Here is a 19,497-nt window from a genome sequence, read left to right on the forward strand (position 1 = left end):
TTATACATTGGAGGTAATTTAGCTTTATAAAGAATTATACAATGTATCTGATTTTAAAATTGGAGTAAAAGTCTGTGTTTATTGTTTTAAAAAGAATTGTAGAATGCATTAGATGAATACAGTTAATTTTAAATATTGATTTTCTACACATCTGTCAAAACCTGAAATGGCTGCTTCTCTTTCAGTTTGTCAGAGTGAACACATTATTACATGTACTAAATAGTCACAAATCCATCATTTGAGTTTTCCCCTTTAAATGGTTACCTCCTTTTGGGGGTAGGGGGCAAATGCAGTTACCACTACACTTATTCCAAGGATCAAGAATTCCTTGTAGTTTGGAAAATAAATAATTTTTATATAATATTCAAGTGTTTTCTTCTTTATTTTAAAAAATGTAACTACTTTTGATGTTTCATTTTCACGGTAATGGAAAGGAAGTAAGTGAAATAAAATACTAGACATTTCTAAGAATTATGTGTTTTATTTGAGAATACAATCAGAAAACCTATTTAACTTTTGATTATAAATCTTTTTAGACTAATGCAAAAGACTATTCAATATATATTTGTTGGTTGAATAATATTTTTAAAACTTAAAATTTTTGTGTATAATATTACTATGGAAGTTTAAAAATAAACAGCAAATAGAATTTATTGTGCATGTGGAAAGCACAGACACAAGTTTGTAATAGGTTCATCTTTTTTTCTTAGTGTGATATTCTTCATATGTACTTTCAGACAAATTTTATAAATTTTATTTATGGCTCTTAAGAAATTAATGAAGTCAGTTTTAAACAGACAAAACATTTTGATGTGCTGTGAACTTGCCACAAAATGTTTACACTGATACAGGAATCAGGTCCCTTGGAAGTTTTCTACTGTCTTTCTGAATATACTTTTAACACCTCTCAGCTTTTGAGATCTGAAACGCAAAACCATTAATTTAAGGCATTTCAGAATAACCAGGTATTTTTATATGATTTCAGATTCTCTAAGGTGAAAGAAGCAGAGATTCCTTATGGGAAACCTGTAAGGATGTGGAAGCTAATAAGATTTTAGGTAATCCCTTGAACTAGTTGGCAGTCTTAAAAATTCTGAAAGCTTATTTAGAAGACTTCTTTAATTGCTTTAAAAAAAGGAAGCATTACCTGCTGAGACCTGCTGAGATAGTCTCCTATGCTCACATAAATAATAAATATATGTAGAATATGTCAAATTATAGAATCATCACACTTTCAAGCAGGAATGCCTCATTTGATCACCATGGGAAAATAATAGCTTATGATAGTTATGAATAAAATGTTAGTTTTTAATTGGGTATGTGTAATGATACCATATGCAAACTTTGTAAATGCTAATTTTAAAATCTTAAATGGAAAATGCTTCTAGTTGGGAATCAGAAAAATGCTTAGGTTTAAATGCTGGCTACTTTAATTAGTGATATGCATTTGAATAAGCTCATCACCCTATGCCTCTTTTTTACTCATCTGTTAAAGATTGTTTTAAAGGTAAGAGGAAATATATTGAAGGCACCTAAACATTGTCTGGTACATAGCAAGCTCTTGATAAATAGATGCTACATCTGATTAACTTCAGTCAAATTATGTGAAAAATCATGTGAAAATGGCTTTCAGTGTAAGAATTCTTATTTTTGTATTCTTTATTTTTAAATTTACAATGCTTCAGAATAACAAGGTTTAAAATCTATTATATGTAGTGTGGTTCTTGGCTTTCATTAGCCTTCACTTTCATATATTATGCATCGACACTTCTAAGCCTCCTTTTATATGCAAAATTCAGTCTTTTTATACATCACCAGACAAACTGATTTAGAATTATCACTTGGTTTCACTAATTGCTGCCACTGGGGTGATGGGCCAGACATCAGTCAGACAGAAATGGTTTCACCTTGACCATACGATCCACCTCACCATTCCTCCAAGCCAGGGGCTCCTGTCAGACATCAAAGGCCAGAATATTGCTTATTTAAAAGGGAATAGCTATCTCAGAGATGTGCTACCTTACTTAGCCCAATTTATCTTTCTACTCCAAAGGCACCCCAATTTTATTTATTTCTTATAGTACCCCACAAATGGGAAATATTGGTCTGGAAATAGACGGCTTGTTGAAAACCCTCACTAAGGGTTTGTGGGTCACAACCAGTATAAGCCTCTGCCCTTGATTTGGTACTAGTAGAAGAAAATCCCTTCTCCATTGTGATAGATGTCTTGTGAGTTCCTTTTTTTAAAATATGTTTTATTGATTATGCTATTACAGTTATCCCCCCCCCCCCAGTAGAACCCCTCACTCCCTCAGGCAATCCCCACACCATTGTTCATATCCATGGGTCATGCATATAGGTCCTTTGGCTACTCCATTTCCTATGCTGTACTTACATCCTCATGGCTGTTCTGTAACTACCTATTTGTACTTCTTAATCCCCTCACCTTTTCACCCATAAGTTCCTTTAACATTTCATATAATAATGGCTTGGTAATGATAAATTCCTTTACCTTTACCTTGTCTGGGAAGCACTTTATCTGTCCTTCCATTCTAAATGATAGCTTTGCTGGATAAAATAATCTAGGTTGTAGGTCCTTGCTTTTCATCACTTTGAATACTTCTTGCCTGTCCATTCTTGCCTGCAAAGTTTCTTTTGAAAAATCAGCTGACAGTCTTAGGGATACTCCTTTGTAGGTAACTCTGCTTTTCTCCTACTGCTTTTAAGATTCTCTCTTTATCTTTAACCTTTAGCATTTTAATTATGATGTGTTTTGGTGTAGTCCTCTTTGCATCCAGCTTGTTTGGGACTCTCTGTGCTTCCTGGACTTGTATGTCTATTTCCTTTATGAAATTAGAGAAGTTTTCTTTAATTATTTTTTCAAGTAAGTTTTTAATTTCCTGCTCTTCCTCTTCTCCTTCTGTCACCCCTATGATTCAAATGTTGGTACGTTTGAAGTTGTCCCAGAGCTCCTTAGCCTGTCCTCGTTTTTTTGGATTTGTTTTTCTTCTTATTGTTCTGATTGAATTTTTTTTCTTCCTTATGTTCTAAATCATTGATTTGATTCTTGGTTTCATCCACTCCTCTGTTGAGTCTCTGTAAACTTTTCTTTATTTCATTTAGTGTAACTTTCATTTCTGCCTGGGTCTTTTTTATGCTGTTGAAGTAACCAGTGAGTTCCTTGAGCATCCTAATAACCAGTGTTTTGAACTCTATATCTGATAGGTTGCTGATATCCATTTTGTTTAGTTCTTTTTCTGGAGTTTTGTTTCGTTCTTTCATTTGGGCCATATTTCTTTTTCTCTTCATTTTGGCAGCCTCCCTGTGTTTGTTTCTATGTGTTCGGTAGAACTGCTTTGACTTGCTGTCTTAGTCGCATGGCCTATTGTAGAAAAGCACACCCATAAGTTGGATAGGGCAGAGCCTTAGGTAATCACCTGGGTGGGGCAACCCATGTGAACCAGGTTGATGAAGTCTCATATGGAGCCTGCCACTCTGGCCCTGTGTGTGGGAGGGCTCAGAAAAGGGACAGTGACCGCTGCCTGGCTGCTGGAGTTTTTTCTGGGAGGAAGCTTTTCCCCAGCACTTGCCCCGATGCCAGACTCTTCAGTTTCTCCCCGGATATCACTGGTGCCCTTCCCGCTGCTGACCCAGTGCTGGAGCCCAGAGGGAGTGTTTTGGCATAAGTTCTATGCCCACCTTAGGCCCTTTTAGAGGAGGTGCCCAAGAATCTCACTGTTTCTTCCAGTCCCAACCCCCACTGGATTTTACAGCCAGAAGTTATGGGGACTTATCTTCATGGCAGTGGAGCCCTGGGCTGGGTTGTCTGGTGTGGGGCTGGGATCCCTCACGCCTGAGGTATCTCTCCAGACTTTTATCCACCACATGTGTGTGTGGGAACCACATCTCCCCCCTGCTACCCAACTGGATGCATGTGACTTCTTTAATCCCTTGGTTGTCAGACTTCCATGCAGTTCAATTTTCTGACAATTCTGGTTGATAGTTGTTTTTTAATTTAGTTGTAATTTTTGCTGTGGTTGTGCAAGGAAGTGAGCCGTGTTTACCTACGTCTCCATCTTGACTGGAAGTTTTTCTTGTGAGTTCTGAAGCTCCAAAATTTAAAGATTAAGGCTGCCCAAATATATACCTTGTCCTGCATGGATGGGTTAGGGAAGGAACAGTGGCCCTGAGGAAGGAGTGATGCCTAAGTCTGTTACCTCATTCTTCAGAACCATTGGTGTCACCTACCTCAGACTGGCATCTGTCAAGGTTCTTAATCACGTAAAGGGTCATTAAGACCATAGGAAGGCAGCATTTATTGGTTACAAATTAGAATTTCATAATTCCCAACCCAACCATCCTTTTAATATGTAAGTCTTGTTTGACTTTCAAATGTGTAAGAACACCTTGTATACAGAGGAAAGGGAAATTGTTAAGTAAAAGACCAACAACCAACAGAATAATGGTTGAAGGATGTGAACAAATAATTTATAGAAAAGGAAGTACAAAGGTTCTTATAGTAAAATGATGCCAACCTCATTTACAAAAACTAAAATTACAGCAAGGTACCATTTTTTACCTACATATGGCAAAGATCAAAGGGTAAGGATATGGGGAATATGTGCTTTCACCACTCTTTATGGGAGCTAAATGGGTGCAACCTTGATCAGGGTAATTTGGAAATAGCTATCAAATGTACAAATGTACATTCCACCTGACCTAGCAATTCTACTTCTGGGATTTAGCTCATGTATATATGTGTACTTACAATACATGAACAGACATACATATAAGGTTACTCATTGCAGCATTGTTTGTAATAGTACAAGATTGGAGCAACCTAAATATTCATCAATAAGGAATTGGTTTTTAAAATTATGATATACCCATTCTATGCTATTCAATGTTTATTAAAAATTGTGATGCAGATCTTTTTATACTCATGTGTAAACATCTCCAAGGGAGGTTGTTAAGGAAAAACAAAGCAAGATGCAAAACAGTATGATTGGTATCGTAGTCTGCTAGGGCTGCTGTAACACGTTTCTAGAGACTGGTTGGCTTAGACAACAAATACTTACTTCTTACAGTTCTGGAGGCTGGGAAGTCCAAGATCAGGGTGCTGGCAGGTGTGATGTCTGGTGACAGCCTGCTACTTGGTTTGCAGGTGGCTTCTCCTTTTGTCCTCACATGATGGAGAGCAGAGAGCTCTCAGGTCTCTTTTGTAAGAGCACCAATTCCATTCACGAAGGCTCCACTCTTTTAAAGGCCCTTCTCCTACTTCCATCACACTGGGAGTTAGGATATGAATATAAGAATTTGCTTGCTGTTGTATGGGGGGGAGCCAGGAGTCGGGCTACAAACATTGAGTCCATAACAATTGGTATGCTACCATTTATGTCCCCAAAGAATTCCTACAGACATATTTACTTGTACATCTATAAGCTGTCCCTAGGAAATTACTTCAGAAACTGGCCATCATGCTTGCTGCCAGGGAAGATTACTGAATGGCCAAGAGACAGAAATGGCAAGGAGACTTTCACACTTGAGCTTATATAGCCTATTCAATAAATAAATGAATTTTATATTCTTAAAGTAAATAGCACAAGACTGGAAAAGCTACATTCTAAAAATGGTGCTCAAAATATCAAAAACTCTTAGTTCTTTGCTTCTCAGAAAGACATACTCTGATTATTCTCTTGCAGAGACTTGATCTGAGAATAGAGGTTTTTTAATGAACCCCTTTTGTCTGGAAAGTAACGGCCTGTTTACTTAAGGGGATTCCACAAAGCATTTTCCTCTATTCAGTATTACTTCATCTTTCTTCCAGAAAAGAAAAAGAAAAAGGGCCATAAGACTTTTTCCCACAATGGATTTTTTCTTTCAAAAGAAAGAACTCCTTTGGTGACCAAGATATGAAATCATTGTACCTTATTTTTTCCTCTCCTGATCATGAAGTAGTGCCATAGTTGGTAAAACGTACTTTGCATGACAAACCTGATACTTATTTTGTAATTGGCATAACATTTCCTTCAGTATGTTTTTTTTTAAACTTGCTTTATTGTCTATTCTTAAAGAGGCAAGCTTTTTTTACTTTTTACATTTAAAACAAACAAATGAAATATACACACTTATACAAGAGTTTCCCTCTTCCTTGTTATATAACAACATGTTTGGAAACTGAATACTTATTAATTTTTTAAGATATGGAATTAAAACATGAGAAACTTCATATTTTCTACATGGTAGAAAGGGACAAATGTTTAACTTTAATTTTATAAATATGTGTATGTAAGCATTTGTGTATTTATAATCTGGACTGATGCAAGACTGAAAGGAAATACAATAAAGTGTTAACTTGATTTTTTGGGGTGGTGATACTATGGATGACTTTTATTTTCTTATTTTACTTTTTTGCATGAATTTCTAGATTTTCTTCAGTGAATGTTTATTGAAAGTTAAATGACTGTCAGGATTGTTATAGTCAATGATGTAAAATGTGTTTTCTACAATCAGAGAAGGAAAACTCTGATTCCAAAAAACCTCCGCTGCCTTGCGGCATACCTCTTCAGGGGAAAGGCTAAGGGAGTAAACCCCGACAGAAAATCCGGAGCCGGAGTCCCTAAGGCGGTTTGATGTTGTAGTCAACACCGGCAACTCCTGCAGCGCACCTGAAGCCAAGCTGTATTGACTCCGTCTTTCCCTTGGATCCTTCAGCTGCGAAGAGAGGGGGGTCTGCTGCATGGGCAACAGCAGACCCTCCATATCACCTTGCCCAGGCTCTGTAGCTTCAGCTTCACTGGAGAGGACACTCCAGCGTCATCGTAAGATGTCGATTCAACACGGGAGGAGACAGATACCGTGTCACTCCCGAGTCGGACTGCACAGCCATTCTTGGCGGTGCAGATAGACTCTTAAGAAGCTACACCATCGTCTCTCGAGACGGACGGCTGCCGACGACGACAATCTGAAAATACCCTAATGAAAGGCAGTGTTTTTTTTTCTTTTTTGGTGAAAAATAGTTGATTTTTAATCTTCCTTTTAGCTTGGCCCTTCTGTTTTACTAATTGAAATGTGATATATTTACAGATATAACACTTGTATATGTCTTAATGTCTAGCAACCTAGCCTAATGGCTAAGTGTGTAGGGTTGGGAATCAGAATACCTGTGTTTAAATCCAGATTCCTCTTGCCTTGTGTGTGACCTAAGGTAAATGTCTTAAGTTCTATTAAGCCTTAGTCTATTTATTTATAAAAAGAAGTAATAATAATGTCAGAGAATTCTCACGTTTAAATAAAACCACCCATACAAAGTAAAACTTAGTTTAATGCCTGGCATATGGTAGGTAAGCATGCCATGCACTTTAGCTTTCTTTTTCTTCTGGTCACCGCTGGAATTCTAGGACCTCTGCTGTCTTCTTTCAAACCTAACATAAGCTTGTACATAAACTTGTACATAACCTTCATTTATAAAAATGAAGCTTAAACATAATTGAAGCAAAACTTTGATATATATATCTGGTTACAAAGAGTGTATTCAGCCATTTCCCATCTGTAGGAATTTCTCACTGCTGGTTTGGTTTCTAGGCCTTGTATCACCATATGTGTTGCTAGGCCTGTCTCTAGGACAAGTGTGGTTTCCAAAGTGTGGTCTGCATGACGACTTCATGGACTACAAAGGCAGAGCCTCTTACATTTTGATGATATGTCTGTTTCATGTGTGTTTGAACTTAAAATACAACTAGTGTATTCAGTCAGTGATTTCATGAGTATTTTTTAGGGTACGGTCAAAGTGACTATTGAAAAAAGAAGCAAGCCAATTTAAAGAAAAACGTTAAGGACAGCAATTACAAGGCTGACGCTTAGGACTCTCTGCTTTAGATCTTCCTTCCCATATCTCTGTCCAGGACTTGCATCCTCTGTCCCAGAAGCTCAATAAAACAGATGAAATCTTTAACCTAAGCCTGTCATCTACCCAATACCCAGGATCACTCTTTATGGGTTCCATATTTTTCTAAACGAAGAAATAGGAAATCTGCTATCCTCCTAGGCAATTAGCTCAATGGCATCTAGCTTTAAAGTTTTTTAAGTTTGGGAAATAATATGGTTACTTATCCTGTAGTCTTTAAATCCATATACCATGGATCATTATGATCTACCTGAATACAAACTTTTATTTTGAATTTTAAGTAAGTCTAAAATTCTTTAATATTGTTAGACAATTATGCATTGTTTTTACTTAATACTCATTGAGTTTACCACTGTCAGTTGTTCATTCTTGTACTAGGAGTTATTAAACCTATACATATATTATTTAAATAATTTTGTTATTAGGTTAATTTTTAAAAATTATTTTTAATTGTTTAATTACAGTTAACATACAATATTATATTAGATTCAGGTGTATACCATAGTGACTAGACATTATATAACTTACTACAGTGATCATTCTGATACATCTCACACTCATCTGATACCATAAATAGTTATTAGAATATTATTGACTATATTTCCCATGCTATACTTCACATCCCCATGACTATTCTATTACTACCAATTTGTACTTCTTAAGCCCTTCAACTTTTTCATCCAACCTCCCAACCTTCCTCCCATCTGGCAACCATCAAAATGTTCTCTGTATCTATGAGTTTGTTTCTGTTCTGCTTGTTTATTATTTTTAGCTTAAATTCTTGATAGATACGTATTTATTGCAGTTTTACCCTCTATATTTTTAATCTTCTTCTAGAAGACCCTTTGATATTTCTTGTAATACTGGTTTGATGGTGATGAGCTCCTTTAGCTTTTTTTTTTTTTTTTTTTTTTTTTTGTCTTGGAAAACTTTCTCTGTCCTTCAATTATAAGTGATAGCTTTGCAGGGTAGAGTAATCTTGGTTGTAGGTCCTTGCTTTTCATCACTTTGAATATATCTTGCTAATCCCTTCTGGCCTGCAAAGTTACTGTTGAGAAATCAGCTTATGGGAGCTCCCTCATAGGTAACTAACTACTTTTCTCTTGCTGCTTTTAAGATTCTTTATCTTTAACCTTTAGCATTTTAATTATGATATGTCTTGGTATGGGTCTCTGTAGGTTCATCATATTTGGGACTCTATGCTTCCTGGACTTGTATGTCTATTTCTTCCACTAGGTTAAGGAGGTTTTCTGTCAGTTCTTTAAAGAAGTTTTCAATTTCTTGCTCTCTCTCTCTTCTTCTAGCACCCCCACTGTGTGAATATTGGTAGGCTTGAAGTTGTCCCAGAGGATTTTTACACGATCTTCATTCTTTTGGATTCTTTTTTCTTTTTAGCTGTTATCATTGGCTGGTTTATCTTCCTTATATTCGAAATCATTACTTTGATTTTTGGCTTCATCTGCTCTCGTGTTGTTTCCCTGTAACTTAGTCTTCATTTCAGTTACTGTATCCTTCATTTTTGACTAGTTCTTTTTTATACTGTTGAGGTCCTCACTGAGTTCATTGAGCAGCCTTATAACCAGTGTTTTGAACTCTGCATTTCATAGATTGCTTGTCTCCATTTTGTTTAGTTTTTTTTCTGGAGTTTTGTTCTGTTCTTTCATTTGGGACATGTTTGTCTCATTTTGGCAGCCTTCCTGTGTTTGTTTCTATGTATTAGGTGGAGCCGCTATGTCTCCTGGGCTTGATAGAGTGGCCTAATGTAGTAGGTGTCCTGTGGGGTCCAGTGGCACAGCCTGCCCTATCACCCAAGCTGGGTCCTGAAGGTCCCACTGTCAGTGTACTACATGAATTGGAGGGGTTTATCTGTAAGCTCGTCAGCTGTGGAGGATCATTAGTGCACAAGCCCACCCATGGAGCATAGCTTTGGTGCCTGCTGAGTCTGCCCCTTGAGTATGTCGCTTGTGGAGGTGGTCTGAGTGGTGCTTCGAGGTGTTCTGAACCTGTCCACTGGGTGCACTGGGTCTGGGGCCTCTCATGAGGTACAGATCAAGGTCAGCCACTGCCTGTTTTCTGCTTGGGGCCACCCCGCAAGAACTACAAAGGAATCTGCAGATGATTGTTACTTATACTGGGCTTGGAAGTGCCCAAGAGATACCAACCTGCAGTGCAAGACCAGCTCCTCCTAGTTCTTGGTGTGGGGCCACTTAGCGGAAGGTATGGGCATGCTGAGGCAAGATGCTGCTTGTTTGAGAGATTTTAGGGAAATCTGAAGTACATGCCAAGGCTGGCCATTCATATGGAAAAGCCACTGGAAATAGCTTGGGTGGGCCCACAAGTTTGTGGGTTAGGGTCAGGGAATCAGTAGGGTGGGGGTGAACAGTTATAGTCAGGTTGATGGAGACTCAGATATGGCACCTGCTTGCTGGTTCTGTGGGAGAAAGACTCAAAAGGAACAATGGCCTCTGTCAGCACTTCTTTCTGGGAGAAAGCTGCCCTTCTGGCTCTCACCCTGATGCCAGACATTTCAGTTCCTCCTGATGTCCCTGGTACCATTTGAGCTGTGTTCCCAGCACTGGAACTTGAGGGAGTTAGTCCGAGTAGATTCATATGCAGGCCCTTTGAGAGGAACTGCCTGGGACTCCAGAAACCCTGTTTCACTCAGCCACAATCTCTGCAGGCTTTTATAGCCTAAAGTTATGAGGAGTTTTCTTCCTGGTACTGGAACCCTGGACTGGGAGGCCTGGTGTGGGGCTGGGACTCCTTACTCTCAGAGGGGCTCTCTGCAGCCAAGATATCCCTCCCAACTTTTATCTTCTCCACGTGGGTGTGGGACTAGCCCACTCCACATCTTCACCCCTTCTACTAGTCTCGCTGTGGCTTCTTTATATACTTTGTTGTAGGATTTTCATTCAGCTAGATTTTATTTTATTTTTATTTTTTAATTATTTACGTATTTGTTTATTTATTTATTTTTAGAGAGAGGGGAAAGGAGAAAGAGAGGGAGAGAAATATCACTGTGTGGTTGCCTCTCACTCACGCCCCCAACTGGGGACCTAACGTGCAACCTAGTCATGTGCCCTAACAGGGAATCGAACCAGTGACACTTGGTTTGCAGGCCGATGCTCAATCCACTGAGCCACATCATCCAGGGCTATCATTCAGCTAGATTTTAGATGATTCTGAATGATGGTCAGTCTGTAGTCCAGTTGTATTTTTGATGCGATTGTGGTAAGATGCAAGTATCTCATTTACCTATGCCACCATCTTGACTGGAAGCCTTAAGTTAATTTTTAAATGTAATTTAGATCCTAGAATTTTAACAGTTGATCAGGTACTTAAATGTGCTCTATTTACTAGGTGGAAATTTTTTTGCTGTGATAAGTAGAATTGTCTTTACAACTGTTAGTATGAGTGCAGGTACAATTTGTGCATAATTTCTTATTCACTAGGAGGCATAAATTTCATTCCCAATTCATAAAAATTTTGTAAGTAGGATTTATTCCAAAGAATGGAGTTGTTTTAGAACAATTTGTTTTGGGGCAAAGTCTCACATCTGATTAAAAAGAGTTTATTTTATAAACTATTGGCTTCATTTTATATTTCTAAAGCTATGTACATTGTTTTTTATACATCTTTGATGTCATCTATTTTTAAACAAAGATATTTTTTCAGCAATTATCAAGAAATTGGCTAAACACATGAATTACTCTGCTTGTCTTTTCACATAATATACACAAATACGTATGAATTCTGATTTTTTAAAAATCTTAGGAAAACTTAAATGAAATGTATAGACCTGAGGGTAAGAATGAAAAGTTAATTTTTGTGTGACAGATATATAGATATATGTCTGTCCAGAAAGTATCCATCCATGTAATATGAAAAATAAAGATATTTATTGAAAAAGATACAAGAAACATTGTACATATGACAATGACACCTCAGACCCCTTTGAAATAGGCACCTTGGGACCTCACACAGTTCTCTCAGCATTTCTTCCACTGTTCAAAACACTGCAAAATCCTTTGTTGGGATCACCATCAGCTGCTCCATCATATTTTCCTGAATCTCAGTGACAGTCTGAAGTCTCTTCCCTTTCAAAGGTGATTTTAGGTTTGGGAAAAGCCAGAAGCTGCAGGGTGCCAAATCTGGGTGGTAGAGGGGCTGAGTCACCTGGGTGATTTCATGTTTCACCAAAAAATTCTGCACGAGATGTGATGCATGAGCAAGTACATTGTTGTGATAAAGCTGCCAGCCACCAGTTGCCCACAGCTGCAGCCTTCTGAATCATCTGAATAGTTTCCACGGAGGAATGTTCAACACAATGTTGAAACAGATTCATTGTTCTATTCATTTTCAGTGTGACAGCCACACAGTACACATGCTCACCTAACAGCCTCTAGCACCCTCACTGACTAGTACAGTGAAGTCATCATTGTTCAGGCATGCACATTCCAGTCCACTCTCCTTGGCTGCCAGGTTACATCAATGTTGTACAAACTGTTCTCATTATATTAGCAATGGCTGGGTCTGCTGGCAATGGTAGACCTCTTTATCTTCTCCCCATGTACTAAATTTTATTGATGTACATTCAAAAGCTCATAGAAAACACATGTGCTTTCAGAAACCCATTTGTTAACATTTTGTGTTTTATACAATTTTTTTTCTACTTACTATTGCTAAAATGACATACATCTTGGTATTTAGATAAGGACTATATGAAGAAACATATTTTGACTTTCAAATTTTTGAAAATTATGTGAATATACTTTAATAGATATTAAATTAGTGGTAACTTGTTATTACAATATGTTTATGTATGTAGATATAAATAGCATTTTAGTAAAAATACGTGTACATATATTGAACTTCTGCTCTGAGAGTAATGCTGCTGTCCTTACTATAGGCTCCTTTTAGCCTGGCCTTTTCCCCTACAACCTATGGACTTCACTACTAATCCTTTGCCCTACTATAAATTTATTGATAAGATAGGCAAAAGGTAACACCTCTTTATAAAACTTTGGGAACCTCTGTGTTATGATTAAGTTAGCCTGTTTAAATGAGTCCATAATGAACTGCAGAGATTTCCTGACCCTATACTTCAGAGTTATTAGCCATTAATGATGAAATCCCAGCCTTTCACTTAATAATATTTTTAAGCAGAGAAAATAAAACTAGTCACTCAACATTCTTAGGCTAGTCTCGAGTTGCTTCCTTGTCTGTAATTGAAAGAAGTTTTAGTTAGTAGATTTCAGATAGTGTAAGAGAGAGATCTGTAGGCAACATGGTCAATTTTTTTAATGATGTCACCCAGTCTATTTCACACAGTGTAAGTTTGGCCTAGGAGTAGGAAGAGAAAGCAGTATTTTGTAGATTTCTCTCCTTGACTGATCTGATCATTGTTAAGCCATACTCCCCCCTTCATTCTTACTCCCCAATATCTTCTCTGTTTCAGCTCACATGGCCTGGAGTAGGCAGGCACAATTACTAACTACTGGGGAGTAGAAAACCTACCTAGTGTGCCCAAGGCTCACAGTTTTAATGAAAAAGGAACATGTTTTGAAACCATGAGTTTGACAGATCTACTTTGAAGGAGATAATCAAGACTTTTTGAAAAAAGAAGAAAATACTAAATAGTTTTATGCCTTCCCTATGAACTTAAACAGTAATCAACTTTTTTATTATTGAAAAATATAAACGACAGGCATTCTCATCCCATCCATGATCCCTCTCCACCTTTCTCTTTACTGCTCTCCCTGCTTTTATGTTTTCTACATTGCTACCATCCTGTTCCAGATGTTGATTTCACCTGAAGCACAATATCCAAAACTCATCAGTTTTTGTCTCTCTGTATTTAGGTTCCCTTGAGAGAAAGTTCCTCAGAATGGCCACAGAATTTAACCCATGACTCAGTTCTCATAGTTTGCCAATGTACTATGGGGAAAGGGTGGCAGCAGTGTCTTGTCATTTATTACAGATTTAGTAGGTGCCATAGATATCAATTCACTTGAGCAGTAAGAAGCCTAATATATAGAGAGAGTTTGAGGGAGTGGAATACTGTTGATTAGTAAGTAAAATGCTTTTTTTTTTTTTATCAGCCATTAGTGCCCTACAGATTAATTGGCTGTTCTTTTTCTATACATAGACTCTAGATTTATTTCATTAAAATTAAGGTAGGAAATTAATTTAATTTAATTTTGCAGTCATACAGAAATTGCCTAATTCTGAATGGAATCTTTCTTTTTCCTGTTAATTCTTTTACCATATGAGAATGTGTACAATATCCAAAGAGGAAACATTACTTGTTGTAACTACTGTGTCATGAGTTTATTTAAAAATGTAATAATACTTTTGTCTTATAGGACAGACTATTCGAGAGAAAAGAATTGTAGAAGCAGCAAATAAAAGCGAAATAGACTATGAAGTAGGGAATATCCCAACAGAATGGGAAGGTAAGTTACTGCTTTTAGTAATATCTTCTGGAAGGCAAATTGTTTAACTATATACAAATTCAATAAGAGAACGTGTAATTACATGTTTATTCTTTTTGCAAAAACTTTTAAAATATGAATTCATGAAACATTTTTTAAACATTGCATTTCTTTGAAAACTGTGAAGGTGCCACATTTTAGTAAGGGAACACATGACAGTGAAATAGTGAGGGAACACATGTATTGGGTTGGCCAAAAAGTCCATATGGTTTTTTCTATGAAATAAATGACACTTTTCATTTTTACCAATAACTTTATTGATTTGGATATTTCGAGTATATTGGCTATCTCTCCTATGGTATGACATTGATTGTTTTTAATTAATGTCTTGATTTGATCGCCTTCAACTTCAACTGGTCTACCTGATCGTGGAGCATCATCGTCCAATGAGAAGTCTCCAGCACAAAACTTTGCAAACTGCTTTTGACACATTTGATCAGTCACAGCACCTGCTCCATATGCTGCACAACTCCTTTTGCATTTCAGTTGCATTTTTACCTTTCTCAAAGTAATAAAGCATAATATGCTGAAAATGTTGCCTATTTTCTTTCATCTTCAAGATTAAAATGGCTACACAAAAATTTACCAACTTTGATAAGTTTTTCTTAATGTACACTGATATGACAGGTGTCACAATAGAATCTAACAAAATTGTTTAGAATGAAGTTAAAGACAAATTAAGTACTACTAGAACCATTTTATGACAAAAACCAAATTAACTTTTTGGTCAACCCACATCATGAAAAGAACTGTTAAACATTAGCAGAACTGGGACTAGGGCAAGTAAAGCTTCAAAGATAGAAAATTGAAGAAGGCAGTTACCTTCATTGCTGCCACTGCACTTGTACATCCCTGGGGTGAATCCTGTTTCTAGCACTTAGTGGTACCCACATGAACTTGGAAACTAACTGAGACTTCTGTCTTTTCTCTATAAATTGTGGATAATAACTTGCTGTAGGTACCATTTGAAGTATTTGTTCAACTTATTGTCATCCTCTTAGCTGACGCTTTATTTAGACAAAGGATGGACATTGATCACTATCAAACATTGGAATTAAGGTAAAAGATCAGAGAGATAAAACATTTGGAGCAGTCTCTCAGTATGGCTGGGAACAGTACCATTTGAACTTGATAGCTTGTGGGTGGCTATCTTTAATCCACTATCTAAGCTTTGTTGCAGAAAAAGCTGATCTGCTTAAAAGAAAACAGAAATCAATCTTCCAGGGAAGTAAGTAGCAAGACACAAAATATTTCCTAGGTTTCCACCAGCTTCCAGTTCCCAGTTTCATTTCTTTCTGAATGAAGTTCAACGGCATGTCTGCCTTTGAGTTCTAATCATCGCCCCATACATACCCTTGTTAGAAGTTTTCCCCTTTTCCTTACCAGTTCTAGTTTAGTGCCTGGCACATAGGGAGGCATGTGGTAAGTGCCTTCCTATGTGCCAGTAAATATATATTGTCTACATGAAATCTAGCTTGAGCTAGTTTCTTTATTTACACCTAAAAGAACCTATCTTAAGTATCACTTAACGCTTTTCAAGTGTTTACCCATATACCTGGTATTATGCCACTGCTTTTATAATCATATAGTTCAATCATCATAACAATCTTGTGAGGTAGACCCTGTAATTATACCTATTTAGTAGAAAGGGAATCTAAGGTCTGGTACAGTTACATGAATTGTCTAGGTTCTATAGCTACACACCCTAAGCAGTAGACTCATTGCTTCCTGGTGGGTATAGCATGATACCTTTACAAGCATATAGGTAGCTATAGGCATTAAGTTACTTTTATGCCAGCATGTGAATATAAATATCTCATTGGAAATATCTTTCTCCATTTCTTCTTATTCGCTATGAAAATACAAGAACTATGAGAAAAGAACATAAAAATGGGGAGTTACCAGAAACTTTTTGAAGAAATATAGAATATAAACTGGGAAGTTCTAGGAGTAAATTGAGCTTTCTTATTTTATCAGACTTCAGCAGCTACATTTGCAATTCTGGAATAATATTTGTACCTTCTTATAATGAGCTTATTTTATCACTTTCCCCAATAATAGTATAGAATTAAAATGTTTATAGAAATAAATTAAATTATACATAAACAAATAGGTAATGATTCATTTTTTAGACTTTAAGACTTTCAGAGAATTAGAATGAAGGTCCAGTGCTTTTAATCGCTCTGTCCTACTCTACTAATTCAGCATAACTATCCCGTAGGGCATACCCTAAAAATGAATGTATCAACCAAACACTGAAACTAAATTACTTTTATAGTGTTACACATCGATTAAATGTAAAAAATAAGAACTTTATCGGATGAAAAAGTAAATTAAAATATAAGTGAATTCAAAAAATAAAATATAAGTGAATTCACAAACCACTATGTACTGGAAAGGAAATATATCTTTTAAAGTAAATAGCGTCAACACCAAATGAATCTAAAGTACTTTTAGGTCCATATGGTTAGTATATTTGTCAGTTATAAGTAGTAAAGTACAGGTACCCCCAAGCTGCATATCCTGCCATAGTATGTATTTGACAGTGTGCCCTTTTCATTCATGTATTTTAGTAAACAACTGTTGAGGACCTCTATATTCATGAACTTTCCATTCTGGAGTGGGAGGGGAAAAGACAATAAATCAGACAAATAACTATATAGTATGCTAAAGAAAATAAAGCATGGAGAGGAAACAGAGATGACTTTGGAATAAACAGAAGAAGGAGCTAGTCATGCATATAAGTAGCAGAGGAGCATTCCTGGAGAACAGGTGCAAAATCCTTGAGGCTGGATCATGCTCAGGTGTTTAAGGAACAGGAAGGTAACCCAAGTGACTGGAATAGAGCTAGAGGGAAAGTAATAAATAAGGTTAGAAAAGAAACAGGATGCCTAATCATTTAGGGTCTTATAGGCCAGTTTGAAAAGAGTAGTCATATGCTCTGAGTTATATTTCACTGGACTATGGCTGCTGCATTGTAAAGAGACTGAGACAAAACATGGAGACAGGAGGCTCTTATAATAATTCAGGCAATGGATAATTGTGATATGCACCAAAGTAACAGTGGGCATGGAAAGAAGCAGTTGCATTTTGGATCTGTTGTAAAAGAAGAACCAATGGAATTTGCTGACGGATTGGATGTGGAAATATGAAAGAAAGAAGTCAGTGATGACTCTTAAGCTTTTGGGACTCACCTGGAAAAATGGAGTTGCTATTTACTGAGAGAGGCAAGACTGTGGGAAGAGCAAATTTGGGGCAAAAAAATGCATAAATTTTGGGAATTTTAAGTTCAAGATGCCTGTTGTATTAATACACCCAAGTAGAGATAGTAAGTTGTAAATAAACCAAGAATTTAGTGGAAAAGTTTGGGTTACAGAAAATATTTGGGAGTTGACAGCAAATAAATGGCAAGTAAAGCCAGAAGACTTGATGAAATAACAAAGGGAATGAGAAGTTGAAAGACTGACCTCCTAGGCTACTCCAAGTTTTAGAGACAAGAAAAAAAGGAATAGCCAGAAATGTAGGAGAAAAAAAAAGGTAAGTACCATGTGCTAGAAGCCAAATATCAAGGAGGAAAAAGTGATCAACCATGCCAAATGAGGACTGAGAATTAACTCTTCACTTTAAAAACAGGGAAGTCAGTGATCCTGACAAAAATTGTTCTGTAGAGTGATAGAAAAAGAAAAAGAAAGAAAGAGAGAATTTGGAGAGAATGAGTATAGACAGTGCTTATGAAGACTTAGTTTATCTGTAAAAGAGAGTATTGAAGCAGTACCTGGAGAGGAAAGTGGAGTCAAGAGAGTAATTTTATTTTGTTTTGTTTTGTTTTGCTTCATTTTGTTGTAAGACAGAAATAACTAAATTTTGTAATAGTGATGGAAAAGATCAAGTCATAAAGGAAGCACTGATGATACAGGGAAGAGAAAATTCTTGAGAAGGCAAGGCCAAACAGGATCTAGCATACATGTGGAAGACTTGGCCTTTGACAAGGGCATGGAAAGTTCATCCATAGTAATAGCAGAAAAGTAGATTACATAGATGTAGATGAAGGTAGATGGGTAGATGTGGTAGTAAGAACTTGTGTAAATTCCCTTTTGATTTCTCTAAATGAAACACAGACAGGTTCAGTAACTTCCTAAGTGCAAACAGCATCTACAGCCAAGATTTGAACACAAATTGTCTGTCTACAAAGTCTTTACTCTTAATATTATATTATATTGCCTACCTCATTAACAAGCTGGCTAATTCCTATTTACCCTTCAAGTTTTAGAGTAGACATTGATTCCTTTGGAAATCTTTTCTGACCCCCGACTTCTCACCCCCGAGTACTAATTGGGATATTCCTTTTTCTTGTTTGTTTTTCATTTCACTTTTTGTCTCTCTCAAGCATAACACTTAACACAGTGTTAAGTATTCCCTGTTTAGGTACCTACCGGGGCTTAAAGATACTTTAAAGATAGAATCTTTATCCTGTTCATCATTGTAGCCTGAGGACCTACCTCAACAATTAACATAAAATAAGTGCAAGCTCAATCATTTGTTGAATGAATGCATTTTACATTGAAAGCAGATAAGAAGTAGACATGTTGGGACTTTGCTGACCTGCCAGAAATAGCCCATGCCCTTCCTCTCTTTCTCCTGTCCCTTCTCTCCAGAAATGAATAAATAAAATCTTAAAAAAAGAAATAGATGGAGTTTTATGATTTCAGTCCTTACATTAAGTCTTCCACCCATTTTGAGAGTTTATTTTTGTATATGGCGTAAGAGAGGTCTAGTTTCCTTTTTTTTTTTTTTTTTTTTGCATGCATCTCTCCAGTTTTCCCAACAGAAGTGTTGAAGAGACTGTCATTACTCCAGTGTATATTTTTACCTCCTTTGTCATAGACTAATTGACCGTATAAGTGGGGTTAGGTTTTAGCCCTGTATTGTGCTCTAGTGATCCATGTGCCTGCTTTTGTGCCAGTACCATACTGTTTTGATTATCAGAGCTTTGGGATATAGTTTGAGATAAGAGAGTGTGATACCTCCAATTATATTCTTCTTTCTCAAGATTGCTTTGATTACTCAAGGTCTTTTGTGGTTCCATATAAATTTTAG

At 36.7% G+C, this 19,497-nt stretch overlaps 1 protein-coding gene across 1 annotated transcript in view; it reads left to right on the forward strand.

Moving 5' to 3' along the window:
* NDUFAF2 (NADH:ubiquinone oxidoreductase complex assembly factor 2) overlaps window positions 1–19,497 on the forward strand; it is a 175,322-nt gene that overhangs the window by 83,046 nt on the left and 72,779 nt on the right. Inside the window, exon 2 of the mRNA XM_090278934.1 lies at window positions 14,272–14,361. Within this exon, the coding sequence (XP_090135060.1) occupies window positions 14,272–14,361 (90 nt within the window). The remainder of the gene's footprint in view (window positions 1–14,271; window positions 14,362–19,497) is intronic.

This window comes from Furipterus horrens, unplaced genomic scaffold, assembly GCF_987537825.1.
Source record: "Furipterus horrens unplaced genomic scaffold, mFurHor1.1.pri manual_scaffold_5, whole genome shotgun sequence".
Taxonomy (NCBI): Eukaryota; Metazoa; Chordata; class Mammalia; order Chiroptera; family Furipteridae; genus Furipterus; species Furipterus horrens.